The sequence below is a fragment of the Schistocerca serialis genome, chromosome 2 (genome assembly GCF_023864345.2).
Source record: "Schistocerca serialis cubense isolate TAMUIC-IGC-003099 chromosome 2, iqSchSeri2.2, whole genome shotgun sequence".
Taxonomy (NCBI): Eukaryota; Metazoa; Arthropoda; class Insecta; order Orthoptera; family Acrididae; genus Schistocerca; species Schistocerca serialis.
This window is the reverse complement of record NC_064639.1, coordinates 475,016,713-475,036,513: the sequence shown is the minus strand read 5'-3', so window position 1 is coordinate 475,036,513 and position 19,801 is coordinate 475,016,713. Positions and strand designations below refer to the sequence as shown.

General features: G+C 43.0%; 1 protein-coding gene across 1 annotated transcript; it reads left to right on the top strand.

The window, feature by feature from the left end:
* The first annotated feature begins 525 nt into the window (after window positions 1-525).
* On the top strand, window positions 526-6,166 carry LOC126457393 (uncharacterized). Its single transcript, XM_050093653.1, has 3 exons — window positions 526-598; window positions 3,589-3,674; window positions 5,760-6,166. Exons 2-3 carry the CDS (start codon window positions 3,600-3,602, stop codon window positions 5,964-5,966), a joined length of 282 nt encoding a protein of 93 aa, XP_049949610.1. The 5' UTR covers window positions 526-598; window positions 3,589-3,599; the 3' UTR covers window positions 5,967-6,166.
* The last annotated feature ends 13,635 nt before the right edge of the window (window positions 6,167-19,801 follow it).

The window sequence follows — 19,801 nt, the reverse complement described above, 5'->3', positions numbered from 1 at the left end:
TGAGATATTTGGCCCGGTCACTATCAGCGGACCACCCTGTATATTTACAACTAATCCGGAACATGTTCTGCCAATTTTTGTTCAGATGTGATGCGCCAATGCAAGCAACGTTTTGCTCAGAAGTCAGAATACTGGAAGTAAAGTGACGGCAACGAGAGCTATAAAACTCATCTACAAAACCATCATCTTCCTTGTACGAGCCATTCTCGGAGTAACTATGTGGGCCTTGGACTTTATGATGTTGTACAGTCCCGGAAACTAGCATTGTTATTAAGACAGTAATCCCCCTCCCCCACGTAGTTGTCACCACTGTTTCGGAGGGCCAAGGCCGTTCTTTTGAATCAGACCCGGCCAGCGTGCCGGGGGAAACGCAGCATCTGCTGGAAGACGCTGACGTCACGAGCAGCGGTGACGTAGCCCGGGGCCACGGCTGCTCTGCGAGAGCAGCGGTGCCGCCGAGGTATTGGCCGGGGATGAACCGGCGGGAAGTACGCGCAACCGCCGTCCTGTATAAACGGCAGCAGGCGCAGCACCGAACATCAGTACAGCCAAGGCAGCGGCCCCGGCGCACACAGTAGCAGCAGCACCAGGAGCTCCAGTAAGTTCAGACAGCACTAGACGTTGTGAACACGCAGATCCTCACTATCTATACTACCAAACGGCTAACCCGAGGCATCGTCCTAGTAGTAGGATGCATGTGTAACGGTTTCCAGAGACAACAAAAAATCTGTTTTCATCATTTTATACAGTTACTCGTATTAATCGAATTTGAAAATTTAAAATTATTTCATAGCTTTAAGGCAGTAGTACAATTAGGAAGAGTATACATATCGTGAGCCAGTGCAACTAACAGCGTGCAGATTATCCAGAATATATTCATCCAGTGTTTGATAACCAGCGGACTTAGGGACTTCTTGAACTTTTTCTCGCTTACACGCTTAACATCAAAATTTAACACATTAACTCATTTGTACTGGACTCGCATTCGGAAGGACGACGGTTCAATCCCGCGTCCGGCCATCCTGATTTAGGTTTTCCGTGATTTCCCTAAATCAATCCAGGCAAATGCCAGGATGGTTCCTCTGAAAGGGCACGGCCGACTTCCTTCCCCATCCTTCCCTAATCCGATGAGACCGATGACCACGCTGTCTGGTCTCCTTCCCCAAATCAACCATCTAACTCATTTGTAGCGTAATCAGACCTTCAAACTGTTTTATACATAAAAATCTGATTGTGTAAAGAACAGGACCCGATTTATTAGAAGTACCTGTTTTATTAAATTTAAGTCAACAAATAACTTTATCGCTAGTTTGATACTCCCGACCGTCTATTTAGGCTGCGCTAACCGTTTCATCTGACTGCATCGACTACGAACTGAATAATGTATTACACAACCTTAAAGTTGCCTATTCCTGATTGCCTTCAGAGTCTCTCACTGACTATCTTCTTGATATAGAGTTTTCCGTGCATACCTTAATACTCTTATTAGACTCACCCTTAACATTCGTCTGTAGCGACAGATACCGGATGCTTAGAGTTTCAGTTTCTCCGGTGGCCGATTGGGGCCAGATTGTACTTCCGTCAGTGCTCCCAATCAAAGTGTTTCATAAAACCTTCCGGAATTCCTGTAAATGTCGCGTGCAATTTGTTGAAAGTGCGTTCTTCCGCCGTTTCGGATGTATTAGTATGGCTAGACAAGAGAATGACTTCACTTCCTCGACCATGTATTTCCGAAATTCTTTCTTTAGCAAGCAGCTGTTTTTGTGTTTCCAGCATAGTCTTTGCTTTGTTTATTCTTAACCGAAATTCGGAATAAAGTAGTGTGCCCACTTCATTGCGCGTACACAGTGCTGACGCTGGTAAAGTTAACGACAATGTTCTTAGTTGTCATTTGCGTGGAAAGCGATGTTAACGTAAGTCATTAATTGAGTCATTCAGAACGATGCACTAGCACAAATACAGCGAAGATGTGAATTGTCAACCGAGAAATCACGCTATTGTTCCGCTGAATCGGTCCATTAGAACGATGATTGACATAAACCAGGTAGGAATCGTTCGCTCTGTTGGGTGCATTCAGTCTGTGCAACGCAACACAGTTGTGTTGAAAGAACTGATACGTTGAAGGGGACTCGTGAGTTACGCCTGAATAGCTTAATTGCCAACAGCATTTCCCACGAAAGACGAGACCCGATATTTTAGCCCCAGTCCGACACACAATTGAAATCTGTCAGCAAGTTTACAAATCAAGCTGTCGAATAGCGAGTGCAGTGGTCTCTAATAACAGCAACATCTTCCTCCATTTGGGCCGTGGATGTACAATCGACAGTCCAGTAAACTAGTATTAAAGGAGGAAACTTCATGTATATGATTGCCAAATATAACAAAAAGAAGAAAAAGTCTATAATTATTACGCGGCATACTGTTCATGATTTCAGTGAGCTACGCTGTACAGAACACAGAGTTTTTGTCGAGTTCGCATGGTTTCCTTTCCTTGTGCTGCTCGCTGTTATTTTATTCACTTGGACAGTGCTCTCCACCTAACGCATACACTTGTAAATTTTTACGAACAATCCTGTTGGAGGAACATCCACAACTGAGAATTATACCAGAGGCTGTAAATACTGCTACAATTGTAAGGTTCTTTTATTATCACACGATCGGTTTCGGGCTCTTATAGGCCCATCTTCAGGTGTCGTAACTTGGTGCTGTAACCCCCGGCCGCCGCGGTGGCAGCGTACGAGGCGCGGTGTGCTACCTACGAGCGCAGAGCAAGGAGTGACACGCGATCAAATACACGCTATATGACCGAAAGTATCCAGACACCTATTAGTAGTTTTAATGGGGGATTTATCCACCCCTCATCTTTCAGAAGGCTTGTACTCTTCTGGGGAAAGTTTCAGTTAAGTGTTTGAATGTCTGTGGAGGAATGGCAGTTCATTGTTACTCAAAAGTCGAAACCAGAGAGCAGAAAGTGATGTTGGACGCTGCGATCTGGAGCGAAATCAGCGTTCAAACTCAACCTCAATGAGTTCAGGTTGGTATTCTGGGCAAGCCAGTCCACTTCAGGTATGTTGTTGCCTACAAACTTTTTCCTCATAAATAATGCTTTTAGACGGGATATGCATCCTTAAACTGATACAAACAACCTTTCTCTTCGAACTATTCTTTTATGTACTCAGCACACAATGCTGTAAAATGTGTTCATATCCTTCTTAGTCTGAGTTTCGACGCAACGCGCTAACCACGGTCAGCACCAGCTGCCATAACTGCTGTTCCTGCGTCTCTAGTGACAACGCAATACGGTACTCCCCACCTAATTTAACACTGGCGGGTGCGTCTTTCGTGATGTCTAGTAGTCAATTCCACGTTACGTAGGGTTACCGGATATAGCATATAGTGTATTGTTCTATTGGATACACATTCCTTTGAAAGGCGGATATTTATATGTGACGCAAAGAGCGAGTGGATTCGTAAACATATATACACGTTAAGCTTTAAGTAAAAGTGATCATCCTTGGATATATTTTGGTCAGTGTTCGTTCACCTGCTAAAGTAGTCCTATCCTAACCGTAAGTGTTTCCGTTCCAGATTGAACCAGTATGAAGGCAGCGGTGCTCCTCGTCGTACTGAGTGCCATAGCGCTCAGCTGCGCGTTCCCTTCACCCAAGGACAAGGTGAGTGCCTTACTCTTCGTACACTTCCTTTTTCTGGTAGCCACAACTCTTAATCCGTCCAGTAACCGGTTGTAGTCTGTAGCAGGAAAATGAAATTTATTGATATGCATAAATGCAAGACGGAGCTTTTTCGCGTTTTTAGTTTAAATCCTCATTTGCATTTAAATTTCCCTAAGCCGTTGTTCACGTCTTTGGTTGAGGGTCTCTAGTGCACATCACTCGCACTCTCCGCTTCCCCTCTTTCCTACTATATTTGCTTGTACTGTAGGGACAGTGCGTGTGTCAGTGTTCCTACATATAATTTATCAAATTTCACCCTCGTGGTCATTATGCAAGGTGTATGTTGCAGAACGTGGTACATTTTGAATCTGAAGCTCCTAAAAGTATGGCACTCCATGATGCGTAATGCATGGCATCTCTTATTGGAATTTAATGAGTTTTTATATAAAGATCTTGCGTCGAATACACAAAACTGAGCAGCTTCAATCTGATAGTAGCCCCAAGTCGACGAACGCGATTTGTAAGTGACCTTCTGTTTCGTCCAATAAATGTCATTATGAAAGGTACCTTCTCGCAGCTTTATTCTCCAGTCATTTCAAGGTAAATCGCGCGGGGCACGTACTCGAGGGTACTTGATGTTTGTGACTCATTCGAATGTCTGATCGTCGACCGTGTAGTTGAATGAGACAGACATCTTTTCGTCTATTTACGCGCATTATTATTACAATTTATTTATGCTGTAAGTAAATTTTCCTTACACAAGGCGCTAGTCATTCCTGTATTACGTACCAATTATGCAACGATTTTACCACTCTGTCACCGTATAGCCTCTGACAGCTGCAGACGCCGTCTCGTATATTTCTACTGTGCATAGCAGACGACAACTTTCAAACACACAAGATGCTACTTTTGCTTCTGACAATGTCGCACCACAGTACTGGGTTCCATTGGGTACGATGTCTTTACGAAGTAAAGTATATCCATCTTTCTCCAGTGTTGTTCAAGCTCGTATTTCGCAGTGTGAGCGACAGTTCTACACTGAATCGAATGCTTTTTTTGAACCGAAGGAAATACGGCAACAACTTGTAGTCGGCTGCCTACAGTGCTCTGAGCCAAGTGAGTAAACAGAGGAAGCTGAGTTTCATCCGTTCGATGCTGGCGAACTTATGGTCTAGCCGTAAATACGTTTCGTATGCCTGCAATAAACTGGCGTCCGTTGCCATATTGTTAATTCGCTGGACGTGCCCCACGACACGTCTTCAAGATTGTAGGGAGCAGCGCCTGTATCCAGTGCTGTAAGAGTTGCCGGTCCCTTCCCGTATTCTACATGCAGTACACAAACGGGACCCACTGGCGGCGTCTCCCCAAACAAACGTGTTTAGCAAACATTGTTTCAAGCGTGACTGTTCGAGGAAAGTCGATTCTACTAAAGAACGCTATCCATCTATGTATTCTTCGAATTATGACATCATAAGTGACATACATGCTGTCTACGAGGTTATTGCTAATTTGCTTTGGTTGTAGACGTGGTTCGTGTATTTTTCTCCAATATGTCGGTTCGCGAGTGCTCCACAGCGGTCCTTTAATATAGTGGTTATTTCGTATCTTAATTTATCATGTGATTTGACTTTGTGTAGGCTATAATGTATGACATACTTGTCTAGAATCTATGGAGATTGTGATCCGTTAGCCGAGCTGGCAGCTTAGGTTGTGTTTTTGCTACGGATGTTGTCCAAGTGGCGCGATATTCCAGAAGTTGACTTGTTTGCGATCCTATTGACTGATCTGTCTTCCGCTGGCCGCCTTAAAGGCACATGGAAACACACACAACTATTAGTTTATAAGTTCTTTAAGCACACCCAAAATAAAAATGGAGATGTTGATACAGATAAAAAAAAATTAAAAATGGTCATTTCATTAATTTTGATTTATTTTGTGTTCATTGATATGCCTTACTGTTGTCAATGATATATTCGAATAAGATATACAAGAAATATGTCACCGTTTCGGATCAGATGCTGCAGCTCATTTTTGGAAATAGGAGAAGCTGATGTACCTGCTTACCGGCACGTCATTTCGTTCCAGGAGGACCGTGGCGGAGTGGACGTGGACGTACACAGGGAGAAGGGCGTGGGCACCGTGGTGGGGGTGCAGGGCCAGGGCAACGTGTGGAAGAGCGGCGACGGCAGGACCCGCGTGGACGCCGACGGCTCCTGGCAGAGGGTGTACCGCGGGCCGGCGGCCGGCAAGCCAAAGTACTCGGCGGGCGTCCGCCTCTCACACAGGTGGTAGCCGAGCACGGCCGCTGCGTCGCGTCTGGGTATTCGCCGCTCACCTGCGCGCGATGTCTCTTCGGAAACTAAATGCCGCAAACTGCCAGTTGTTGAACCAACATTTTTCCGTAGTGCCAAAGTACTGCCTATTATTACGTTTACCGAAGTTTTAAACTTAATTTATTGATTTTTAGTTTAATAAAAATCTAACAAAAATCATCTTTGTGTTTCTTTAATGACTTACATCGATTGCCATGTCTGTTTCACAAATACTCACGTTCTGTGTGTCATCGCATTTTAATTTTTTGTTTATTGCATTTTCTTAGTCGTAGATAGGCGTTTGCCTAAATTTGTATGGAACACCACCAAAAAATTACAGAAGGCAAGCTGCTGTACCAGATCTACAGTCGGAGGTCACACATCCGTGACGTCAGGTAAAGCGATGCGTTGTTACACAATACGAGCAGGTGAAATATGTTCCTGGCCTAAAAAAACAGGAAGAGTGTAAACAAGTCATGCAAAACTTAAGCAAAACTTTTTTTAAGCAGGTTAGTTAGATCTTCCGTCATACTAAACACAACATGACATACTCATGCGCTGCATTTAGGGAGCAGAAAACGCTATATTTAATTTATATAATGCATAATAACATAAAAGAGATGCCTAAACCTACCTTGCTAAAATATTAGTAGCAAAACTCTATCATTTGTGTGTTTATGAAAAGATCAATTTCCTACGTTAACAAGGGAGACACGTCACCATCAGTTCATCCAATCGGAGATCAACAGAAGTACTGAATACAGGAGGAGTGACCCATCCGTAAAACTCTGGAGGCATAGACGGCAATTATTGTTAATTCTCTTGTTGTTAACCGCAGTAGGATAAAATTTCCCCTGATATATACAATGGATTACTTGATGCGGCAGTTAGACAGGGATATTGAATTTCAACGGAAATTGTCTGCAACCATAGTCTCCGCTATTCTTGCCTCGTCGTTCGAGAAGATCAAAACAAGGCTCTTCAATGCACCTCAAATTTGCATCCCTGTAAGTGACGAACAATTCATAAGGAATATGAGCAGCAAGGAAAAGGCAGCTAGGTTCTCTTTTAAGGAAATTATGAAAAACTTTGTAGATAACAAAAACAATTATGCAGATGTGATTGGAGGAATGTTGTGTGCATACAAGTTTTGATAAAACGTGTACATGAAGATGAATGTGATTGTGAAGAGTCTAGGGACTGTTACAAACGGACATGGAGAGAGTGTAACAGTTTAACAAAGTACTATGATGCAAGAATATATTGGCTAAGTACGGCTGAGATGTAAAAAGATACCTGCCATACTGTTGTACCGCAACTTATCGATACTGTCGAAGCCGACGCCTCAACGTTTGCTGTGGGCGCCGCTAGCGGCACTTCGGACACCACCACCAATGAAGAACCTCCAGGCCGCCGACCAATGAAGATCACCACGACGCTGTTGTAAGAGACGGCCATGTGGGCACCATTGCTATAGTTCAAGCTTACTTTCAGGTGCTAGTTGGTCCCGAACGTTACACCGAGTTTGCTCTACCGGCAAACATTCAGTATACATAGAAGTACGCCCGTGCCGGGCCGCTGCTTATAGGTAGCCACGCCCCCCACAAGTTGTCAACACTGTAGCAGATCTTTAGCACAAGTTGAATAAATTATATTTATTTAAAGAACACTTCTGTCAATCTTTTGCTTGGCTGTCCAGATTCCTACGCCGACAGATCCCTTTGGAAACTTTCCACCAATTTATCATTAGCAAAGAACACGTAACATTGAACTCCCTGGGACGTAGAGGCTACCTACTCGCGTCATAACATCTACTAAGAACACAAACGTATAACATACAAGCTTAAAGACAATATTTATGAACACTGCAAGTAAATTATATTTTTGTACACATTTAATTACTTTCAGCTGATTTATTATCAATATCTCGCTGTACTGAATAAATGTTCGGTATCTCAAATAACTGCTTGAAACTTCCTGCCATATGAAAATGATGTGTCATCGTGAGACACGAACCTGCACCTTGGCCTTTTGCATACAAGTGTTCTACCAACTGATCAACGCAAGCACGACTCACGAGCTCTCCTCACAGCTTTACTGACGTCACTACCTCATCTCCTACTTTCCAAACTTCACAAAAGTTCTCTTGCGAAACTTACGGGACTAGCATTACAAAAAGGATATTGCGAAGATATGTCTTAACCACAGCCGGGGAGATATTTCCAGAAGTTATTTTTCTCTCGGCATCGGAGTGTGTCCTGTTGCGAAATTTCCTGGCAGATTAAAACTGGGTGTACCAGAGCGAGACTCGAAACCTGGGCCTATGCCTTTTTGGTCAAGCAAAAATTTTCCAAGAAGGAAAACTTGTCTCGCAAATTTCCGTTAATTTGATCGCTCTAGTTCGAATAAGCCAAACCCTCGCATTTAAAATATCATTCATCAGAAGTTTTTGACTTGTGAGAAGTATAGATAGTTTGTGACTGGCTGCTGTGTATAATTCAATGTGTCCCCTGTGCTCTCTCTAGCACGCTGGCCCCAATTGCACTTAGAAAGCAGGAACTGTATTCACAGTTGCGAATTAGAACCTCCTTCGGCTATGTATTGGAATGACGACAGTGAAAATCTGTGCCGAACCGGAACCCGAATCCGGATTTCCCGCTCGACGCGAGCCTGCGTCTTAACCACTACGGTCATCCGACCATGCATCGCGGCCAGAGCCAAACTCCCATATGTCGTCGTCCATGCGTCACAACTTGCACTCTACATCTACATCTACGTGATTACTCTGCTATTCACATAAAGTGCCTGGCAGAGGGTTCAATGAACCACATTCAGGCTGTCTCTCTACCGTTCCACTCTCGAACGGCACGTGAGAAAAACGAGCAGTTAAATTTTTCTGTGCGAGCCCTGATTTCTCTTATTTTATCGCGATGATCATTTCTCCCTATGTAGGTGGGTGCCAACAGAATGTTTTTGCAATCGGAGGAGAAAACTCGTGATTGAAATGTCATGAGAAGATCCCGAAAGACGCCTTTGTTTTAATGGTTGCCACTCCAATTCACGTATCATGTCTGTGACACTATCTCCCCTATTTCGCGATAATACAAAACGAGCTGCCCTTCTTTGCACTTTTTCGTTGTCATCCGTCAGTCCCACCTGATGCGGGTCCCACACCGCACAGCAATACTCTAGAATAGAGCGGACAAGCGTGGTGTAAGCAGTCTCTTTAGTAGACCTGTTGCACCTTCTAAGTGTTCTGCCTATGAATCGTAGTCTTTGGTTTGCTCTACCCACAACATTATCTATGTGATCGTTCCAATTTAGGTTATTTGTAATTGTGATCCCTAAGTATTCAGTTGAATTTAGAGCCTTCAGATTTGTAGATTTATCGCGTAATCCAAATTTAGCTGATTTCTTTTAGTACTCATGCGAATAACTTTACACTTTCCTTGTTCAGGGTCAATTACCACTTTTCACACCATACTGATATCTTATCTAAATCATTTTGCAAGTCGTTTTGATCATCTGATGACTTTACAAAACGGTAAATGACAGCATCATCTGAAAACAATCTAAGACGGCTACTCAGATTCTCTCCTTTGTTGTTAATATAGATCAGGAACAATAGAGGGCCTATAACACTTCCTTGGGGAACGCCGGATATTACTTCTGTTTTATTCGAGGACTTTCCGTCTATTACTACGAACTGTGACCGTTCTGACAGGGAATCACGAATCCAGTCACACAACTGAGGCGATACTCCGTAGGCACGCAGTTTCGTTAGAAGACGCTTGTGAGGAACGGTGTCGAAAGCCTTCTGGAAATTTAAAAATATCGAATCCATTTGAAATACCCTGTCGATAGCACTTATTACTTCATGAATATAAAGAGCTAGTTGTGTTTCACAAGAATAATATTTTCTGAAACCGTGTCGACTATATGTCAATAAATCGTTTTCTTCGAGGCACTTCATAATGTTCGAATACAGTATATGTTAGTGATATAGGCCTGTAATTCAGCAGATTACTCCTACTTCTCTTTTTGTGTATTGATGTGACTTGAGCAATTTTCCAGTCTTTAGGTACTCATCTTTCTGAAAGGGAGTGGTTCTATATAATTGCTAAATGTGGAGCTATTTTATCAGCATACTCTGAGAGAAACCTGACTGATGTGCAATCTGGACCGGAGGCCTTGCCTTTATTAAATGACTTAAGCTGCTCCGTTACTCCCAGGGTATCTACTTCTATGTTTCTCAACTCGTACGTTACATATATTCCTGACTAGGAAGGACACGTTTATTGAGAGTCCAGGGCTTGGTATTGGCGAATAATTACGAAATAACAGAGACTGTGTTAGTAAGAAGCAAGACGTAATGAAGCAATATCCATCGTACTTCTTAACAACACGGGCACTGCTGTTTCGTACGCTTAGAAGCATCTTGCCCCCTCAGGCTCATTTCCTGTTGCTATGGTGACGCTACAGCTGACGCCTCAGACCCGCTGTGCGCTGACTGGTGTCTCATTGACCCTGGTCTCAGCCATGACCTTTCTGCTGTCTCCGGAGGAGGACGAGGTCGAGATTAGTGTTTAACGTCCCGTCTGCAAAGAGGTCGTTAGAGGCGAAGCACAAGCTCGGATTAGGGAAGGATGGGAAGGGAAATCGACCGTGCCCTTTCACAGGAACTATCCTGGCATTTTCCTGAAGCAATTTAGGGGAATCACGGAAAACTTAAATCAGGATGCCGGACGTGGGTTTGAATCGTCGTCATCCCGAATACGACTGTCTCCCTCACATCAACTTTCACATGAGTATGTATTGCACAACACGATGAACAGTTTGAATTCAGAATAGGTAAAGGTACTTCAAATACAATTTTCGTTTTAAACTTCGGCTTGGAAGCAAGAAATTAGAAAAATAGCTATACCAAAACGACCTAAGAGAATCTTTATAAAACCTACAACAATAATGAATTCTATCTTCTCAAACTCGGATAGACTGGACGTGACGCGCAAAAAGAAATGTAACTTAAAATATCTACAAAAGCTAGTGGGAAAAAATGACAGTGACATATCAAGAAAGATCATCTCATTGAAATAATTTAGAACGCCGATATGCAGTTAATGGTGACAGCTCTTTAAGCTGAATGTCGGAGAAACAAAAAGTAATATGAATGTGAAGCGTGAAGAAATACCGTCATTAAGTACCGTATTGAATAACTCGCAGCCCTGAAAAAGAAAAACTTAGACTTGCGAAATGGAAAGAAAAGTCCCCCTTGCATGTAAAATTCTGGTTTAGTACGACAATAACAAAAGCGATATGGAAGAACGATACAATCATTCATGTACATGGCATTGGTATTGTTCATGAAAAAGTAAGAGATGTTTCCTCTAGAAAAAAATAATAGAATTATTCTTAAAGCAAAAACAAAAAATTGTCGGTGACTGTAAAAACTGTTTCGGAAAAAAATAAATTTGACTTTTCAGTTAGGGACAAAATGTATACTGTCTTTTGGAATGGATGTGATAAAGTGGTTAAATGCAAACACTTCAAAAATTGTCTTTGTGTAAAGAGTTTAACTATAGAGGAGTCAGACGTAGATTTGCTCGTGTAGTGTAAAAAATTGTGTTCAGACACCGTAGAAAGGTAGGTAAGTCAGATCAAGATCGATATTCCGTGTCGGAGTAGTGACTGTCGGTTTGGTACATCAGTCAGCCAGAGAGTGGTTCTAGGTGGTTTCACATGCCCATGTAGGCAAAGGCTGAACTGATTTCCAGCCCCACATGAAACGTGTAGCACACAAATACGTAAATGACACATTCTTTGTGAAGTGGATGTGGTCACAAATGCTGTTCGTATGTATCAAGAACTAACCAATTTTTTCAGAATCAGGAGGCCCAATAACAAATGTGTGCGAGAGTTGTTTTATCAAGGAACCTTGAGAGAGGCTCTAAAGGGAACTCGATGCCGACTTATGCAAGAGATATTAACACGAATAAACTGAATAATTACAACGTGACTATCGGTTCACAAGATTCTAGTGCTTATAATGACAATTACCTAAACGCGGTAAAAGAAACTGCTTCAAACAGGCAAGCTGATGAATAAAGGAGATAAAGGGATCTGATAGCGACAGGGACGGCATGCAACTATAACACTTCCAATCAGTCATCTAATTTACAAAAAAAAAATCTGCGTTTAAAGTGTGTTGTAGTAGACACAGAAGCGCCAAAGAAACTGGTATAGCCATGCGTTTTCAAATACAGAGTTATGCAAATAGGCAGAATATGGCGCTGCGGTCGGCAGCGCCTATATAAGACAACAATTGTTTGGCGCAGTTGTTAGATGAATTACTGGTGCTATAATGGCAGGTTATCAAGATGTAAGTGAGTTAGAAAGTGGTATTATAGTCGGCGGACGAGCGATGGACACAGAATCTCCGCGCAGCGATGAAGTGGGGATTTTCCCGTACGACCATGTCACGAGTGTATAATGAATATCAGGAATCCGGTAAAACATCAAATCCCGGAGATCAATGCGGCCGGAAAAAGATCCTTCAAGAATGGGACCAACGACGACTGAAGAGAATCGTTCGTCGTGACAGACGTGCAACCTTTCCGCAAAAAGCAGCAGAATTAAATGCTGTGACATCAACAAGTAGGATTGGATCCTTGATGACTCAAACATGTTGCCTGGCCGGACGCGTCTCGTTTCAAATTGTATCGAGTGGATGAACGTGTACGGTTATGTAAACAACCTCATGAGTCCATGGATCCTGCCTGTCAGCAGGGGACTGTCCAAGCTGGTGAAGGTCCTGTAATGACGTGATTCCGAAGCAATTATCGCAATCTCAGAGAACAAAATGAATAACTGAACAAGTACCGATGATTAGGTTACATGGATTAGAAAATTAATTTCAGTGGAAGAGTAATCACACATCAGAAGTAATTTTAACTACAGCGTCACTGGCTACGGGAAAAGTACAGTAACCATTCGCTTTTTGTTTGTTTATATGCATCATGACGCGTTTCAGGCTGTATGTATATTTATCTGATTTCATACAGTCAGGCATCATCAGTGTGAGTATTTCTACTGCATTTTGAATGATGCAGCTGTCTTTCATTCATCTTTCAGTTGCTTCCTATTTCAGTAATACGCACTTACACATACACTGGTGTATAACTGCCGAACATTGTTCGCAACGTCGACGGTGTTTAGACACTGAGAGAACACTAGATTCGGTTAAAATATATCTGGGCTCTGTAACTTTATGGCAATGGAAGTTGGACTCCCTTCGTTTGAAATCGCTACTGACAAGTTAGTGGAGGGTTAGAGAGCTAGGGAATTTGGAGTGGAAGCTTCCAGATCAAAAACAACCTTTCTTAGGTGACTACTGCACAAAAACCATAGATTCTACACAATATTACTACCGCGAGGCATCAGTCATAAATACTAGTCACGTCCTCCAGCTGCACTAGATTAATTTTGCTAAAACGTGTGTTAATGGGCGCAATACACTATCACAGAGGATTGGTACAACATCTGGAATATTGTTATAGAGCTTGCAAATAGATGAAGCTAAGTCAATAAAAATAATCTACCAAAGAGACAACAAGAATCATTCATAATTCTGAATAAGAAAATATTAAAATCCATAAAGCTAGTAACATTACATATTAAAAACTTTAACCTTATGAAACAGTACCTTAAATCCAATAACAATAAATAATTTCAAAGCGTGGAATATAATAAATAATAAACATGTCCGACGAATCAGTGATAATGTAATACATGTAACCCTTTTTTCGTTATTCTGGCAAGGGAGCTACAGGAATGACAACACCCCAAAGGTAAACAGTTCTGCGATAACAGGGACAGATCGGAAGATACTTAAATGTGTGACAACAGTTAGCTGACGTCGACAATGTGGTAAAGAGAAAGTTCGGGACGTTCGCCTTTGAATGTTTCTCACCAGCTTAATTCTTCTTCGGTGTTCCACTTGCTCTGCGCTGCACGAAGTTGCCATCAGTCTGCAACCAGCTCGACCCTTCAGATTGTAGCATGTTCGGCTGAGATCTCCTCAATTAGTGTCCAAAGCGCTTATCCTTCAACGGTGCCTTATGCTGACAGAAGAGAAACACAATATCAGTCTTGGCCTCCAAACACAAGCCAAACAAGTCACCACTAGAATCCCAGAGACTAGTTATAGAGTCCAAGCCGCTCTGCGGTACACTGTCTGACGAGGTGAACCCGCCATAAGTGACCCTCTGATCCAATCGAAACTTGTTGTGGTGAGAGGTGAAAATAAAGTGAGACTTAATTCGTTTTAGGTGACTTCATCAATCGTCTCGCGCATCACAAAATCTAGTGAATTGGTAACGCAGTGGCTAGAAAGCAAAGTTCCGAAATTTCGCGCCCCATGTTCAAATCCAATCCTATGTTTTGTTTTTCTTTTGCTGTTGTGGAAATATGAGGCATCAATATTTTTTGTAACATCGTAAAATGTAATGGAATTATTCACAAAAGACATATATGTTTCAAATATTATAAAAATAGATGTATCAGCTCCAGTCTTATACAATAAACATATCAAAAAAGTTTTGCATTACCTCAGTTCCGAGAGTTCCGGAACCTGCACAGAAAATTGGAATAGAGATCAACATAAACATCATTTATGTCCTTTTTATTGCTCATGAAAACCACACGTTGCATGTTGTACCACCACACAGCGAGACCTTACCCAGTAGCACGTCCTCTTGCATTGATGAATGCCTGTATTCGCCATATCATACTATCCACAAGTTCATCAAGGCACTGTTGGTCCAGATTGTCCCACTCCTCAACGCCGATTCGGCGTCGATCCCTCAGGGTGGTTGGTAGGTTACGTCGTCTATAAACAGCCCTTTTCCATCTCTCCCAGGCATGTTCGATAGGGATCATTTCTGGAGAACATGCTGACCACTCTAGTCGAGCGATTTCGCTATCCTGAAGGAAGTCATTCACAAGATGTGCACGATGGGGGAGCGAATTGTCGTCCATGAAGACAAATGCTTCGCCAATATGCTGCCGATATGGTTGCAATAACGGTCGGAGGATGGCACTCCTGTATCATACAGCCGTTAAGGCGCCTTCCATGATCACCAGCGGCGTAAGTCGGCCCCACATAATGCCACCCCAAAACTTCAGGGAACCTCCACCTTGCTGCACTCTCTGGACAGTGTGTATAAGGTGTTCAGCCTGACCAGGTTGCCTCCAAACGTGTCTCCGACGATTATCTGGTTGAAGGCATATGCGACATTCATCGGTGAAGAGGACGTGATGCCAATCCTGAGCGATCCATTCGGCTTGTTGTTGCGCCCATCTGTACCGCGCTGCATGGTGTCGTGGTTGCAAAGATGGACCTCGCCATGGCGTCGGGATTGAAGTTGCGTATCACGCAGCCTATTGCGCACAGTTTGAGTCGTTACGTCCTGTAGCCGGCTGCACCAAAACCATTATTCAACATGGTGGCGTTGCTGTCAGTTTCCTCAGAGCCATAATTCGTAGGTAGCAGTCATTCACTGCAGTAGTAACCTGAGCGACGCATGTCATCGACAGTTCCTGCCTCTCTGCATCTCCCTTCCTGGCACAAAGTACGCGATCGAACCGCGGTATTGACCGTCTACGCATGGTTGAACTACAGACAACACGAGCCGTGGACCTCCTCCCTGGTGTAATGACTGGAATTGATCGGCTGTCCGACCACCTCTGCCTAATAGGGACTGCTCATGCGTGGTTGTTTACAAATTTGAGTGGGTTAAGTGACATCTTTGAACAGTCAAAGGGACTGTGTCTGTGATACAATATCCAGAGTCAACTTTTATCGTCAGGAGTTCTGGGAACTGGGACGATGCAAAACTATTTTTGGTGTGCGTATTATACACTGAAGAGCGAAAGGTAATGGCATGGACTCGACTAATATCTGAAGTAGTGCTGGAGGGAATTGATACCATCAATCCTGGAGGGCCGTCCATAGATCCAAAAGAATATGAGTGGTTGGAGATCTCTTCTGAAGAGCACGTTGCAAGGCATCCCAGATAAGCTCAATAACGTTCATGTCTGGGGAATTTGATGGCCAGCGGAGGTGTTGAAACTCAGAAGAGTGTTCCTGGAGCCGCTCTGTACCAATTCTGGGAGTGTGAGTTGTCGCATTGTCCTGCTGGAATTGCCCAAATCCGTCGGAATGCACAATGGTCACGAATAGTTTCAAGTGATCAGACAGGATGCTTACGTACGTGTCACCTGAGTCGTATCTAGAATGTCAGGGGCTGCAACTGCACTCGCCACACACCATTACAGAGGCTCCACCAGCTTGAACAGTCCCCTGCTGACATGCGGTATCCATGGATTCATGAGGTTGTTTCCATAACCGTACACGTTCATCCGCTAGATACAATTTGAAACGAGACTCGTCCTACCAGGCAAAAGGTTTCAGTCATCCCAAGGGTCCAATGGTACTTGTTGATGTCACAGCATTTAATTCTGCTGCTTTTAGCGGGAGAGTTGCTTTTCTTTCACACTCAACAATTCTCTTCAATCGTCGTGGGTCCCGTTCTTGCAGGATCTTTTCCAAGTCGCAGCGATCTCGGAGATTTTATGTTTTTACCGTTTTCCTGATATTCACCGAACACTCGTGAAATGGTCGTACAGGAAAATCCCCACTTCATAGCTACCTCGGAGATTCTGTGTCGCATCGTTCGTGCGCCGACTATAACACCACGTTCAAACTCACTTAAATCTTGATAACCTGCCGTTACATCAGCAGTAACCAATCTAAGAACTGCGCCAGACACTTTTTGTCTTGTATAGGCGATGCCGACCGCAGCGCCGTATGCTGCCAGTTCATATATTTCTGTATATGAATACTCATACCTATATCAGTTTCTTTGGCGAATCAGTGTATAATTAGCAGAAACTGAACATTAAAAACAAATAGTTCAAGTATTTCAGCTCTCCTTATTACGTTTGTGCTTCAAGAGAACTAGTGCACTCATAAAAACATGCAAAGCGTAAACATTTGTAGCACGACGAGCACCGCCCGAACGTAGATATACAATAGTCACACACCTTTTTATGTATAGATCATTAGGAAAACCACCTCGCAATCTGGAGACAATTGCACGGTAAGCAACACCTTCGAGACATTTTCTCGAAAGCTGGAGCGTGCAACTGATTACGGATCAAGACGTGTATTTTAACTGTATCGTTCCTACTTCTGATTTCCCTCTGCAATATGATGAGAGTAGGACACTTCTGTAAACGTCGAATATACTTCTTCACCTGTTAGAAGAAGTATACATCACAGGGTTTGTACGGTAGCATGCATTTTTGAGGAATTAATTTTAATTTACATGTCGGTATTCGGGTTTCAGTGACGAACAGCCCAGCGTTTAAAGTGTATAATTTTGCCCACCTCATGAGTCAACAACGTACAGAAACGGCGCCATTTTTAAGTAAGGTCGCAAATTTTGTCCAGAAACTGATGATAGATTTCTTTCGTGAGATATCCAGATTTTTTGGATGTTGTGTGAATATTCTCATGTCGTTGCATTAACTAGTTAAATGTCTTGATGCACTCGAAGACCAAATTTGTCTAATTTCTTGGAGACTAACGAAAACCGTTGGTAGCGGTTTTCTACAAAGTGATAATTCCTGTCAGCTGTGACGATAAAATCTATTTTTAATTAGATTTGAGATCTTTGCTGCTTTTTTATCTATTCCATTGTATTCACCATGTCATGAAAATAATTATGTCACATACTTCCGCAACAACAAAAGAAAAAGCATACGATTAGAATTTAACACGGAGCAAAAAATGCCAGAATTGTGTTTTTAGCCATTGTGTTATCAGTGCAGTTGTTTTTACACCGCGCGAGTAGCCCGATGAAGTCGAATCGAAACTTGACCGTCATTTTCTCGGAAGCAAATGCATTTTGTCACCAAAATCAAAATAGGTGTACATCTATTTTCATCCTGCTACTGCCCTATCAAGTTTCGGCTGTATCCGAGAACCACCTATGGCAGGTTCCCCATGGCAGAGTGCACTCTTAGGCGGGGCTTGTTGCTCTTCGAAAAAATCCACCTTTGTCTTCGTCAGGACTGCTGATCGAAGAAAATACGGAATTACGCAGATGTAAAGGATGTAGAAGTACCCGGTAGAATCAGATATTATACTGACGACTCGCAGTATCTTTGTTCCTATCACGATCAATAATACGGGACGTACTATTAAACACACACACACACACACACACACACACACACACACACACACACACACACCTTTTTTACGTTTGTCTAGGATAATGGACAAAATTTCCCCAGAAAATGATTAAAAATTGTTCCAATCACCCGGTTCCGACCAAGGCTTTCGGGAAGCTTGCGCTGCGGCAGTTGAAATAAGATCTTGTGATTCGTAAGTCCGAGCACGGTAACAGTCGATTTTTCTACAGTACTGTACTTGATGTGTGACTGATGTCCGGTACAGCTCTGGGGAAACGGTTTGAACAGGCTACTTCATTGACACTGACTGTTCGGAGCAACTTAAGTCATGTCTGACATTCACATGGAGCCTGAAAGAGGGTTTTAATTCCAGATCTATTTCGTATTCGTCCAGTTTTGTTTGATATTGGTCCACACGTGGAACGTAGTGTGCTGAATTTATTCGGTCGATTGACTGGATTTTGGTTTGCGTTTACTGAAGAGAGCTGACTTAATTTCATGTGCAAGAAGGCCATTTTGTCTGAAGATAGGGGTTTATAGGTTTATTTCGACATCGAAATGGTTCTCGTTCAATATGCTTTCAACGTGACATGTGCACCAATAAAATTTATTAAATAAATCCGTCGTGAAAGACTTTGTGGTAATACCGTGAAAGACTTTGTGTTAATATACACGGAGGTGACTGAAGTCATAGGACAGCGATATACACATACACAGATGGCGATAGTTTCACACACACAAGATATAAAATGGCAGTACATTAGCAGAGCTGCCACTTGTACTCAGTTGATCCATGCGGAAAGATTTCCGACGTGATTATGGCCATACGATGGGAATTAACAGTATCTGAACGCGGAATAGTAGTTGAATTTAGACTCATGGGACATTCCATTGCGGAAATCGGAGATCCTCAGTGTCAAGAGTGCGATAGGAATACCATATTTCATCATTACCTATCACCACAGACAACGCAGTGGCCGACAGCCTTCACTTAACGACAGAGATCACTGGCGTTTGCGTGGAGTTGTCAGTGATGACAGGCGACACAGAGTCCGCAGCATAAGCCTGCGCAAGCTGCCTGTTACACGGAGCTGTAAGCGAAAATCTGTCGTGATAGAACCATGCGTCATGTCTGCATGAGGCTACTTGCTATGTAATGGCCTACGCCTCAAAGCGGAAGAGAGACTCAGGGCTGAACATCATTAAATTTTGTTCAGTGACCTATTCGACTCTAGCACTATACCGTGAAAGCATCTGGTGCCTGTGACATAGTGTCACCGGTGAATGACGCGTGGCATCTAGAGACCAAAAACCACCCTCCTATTAACCGTCCCTGAAAATTCTGGTTCACACTTTGGCTCTAACCTCTGCCATGATTTCAGCTGTTGTCATCAGTCTATTCGTCACAACCAGTCGAACAATCGTGCAACGTCCTTGCGGTGGAGTCCCTCTGGAAAAACTCTTGCTCGGTGTTCTTGCCACAGTGTTGTGCCCGCTTCGCCACCACTCCTTCTGCAGTCACTACCATACTGAAAACTGTGTGATGTGTCGGTGTGG

Bases quoted from the DNA above. Each gene is read 5' to 3' on its own strand.
- LOC126457393 (XM_050093653.1), top strand. From the start codon at position 3,600: ATGAAGGCAGCGGTGCTCCTCGTCGTACTGAGTGCCATAGCGCTCAGC. The intron at 3,675-5,759 runs GTGAGTGCCTTA...ATTTCGTTCCAG, and splicing joins TCCCTTCACCCAAGGACAAG to GAGGACCGTGGCGGAGTGGA.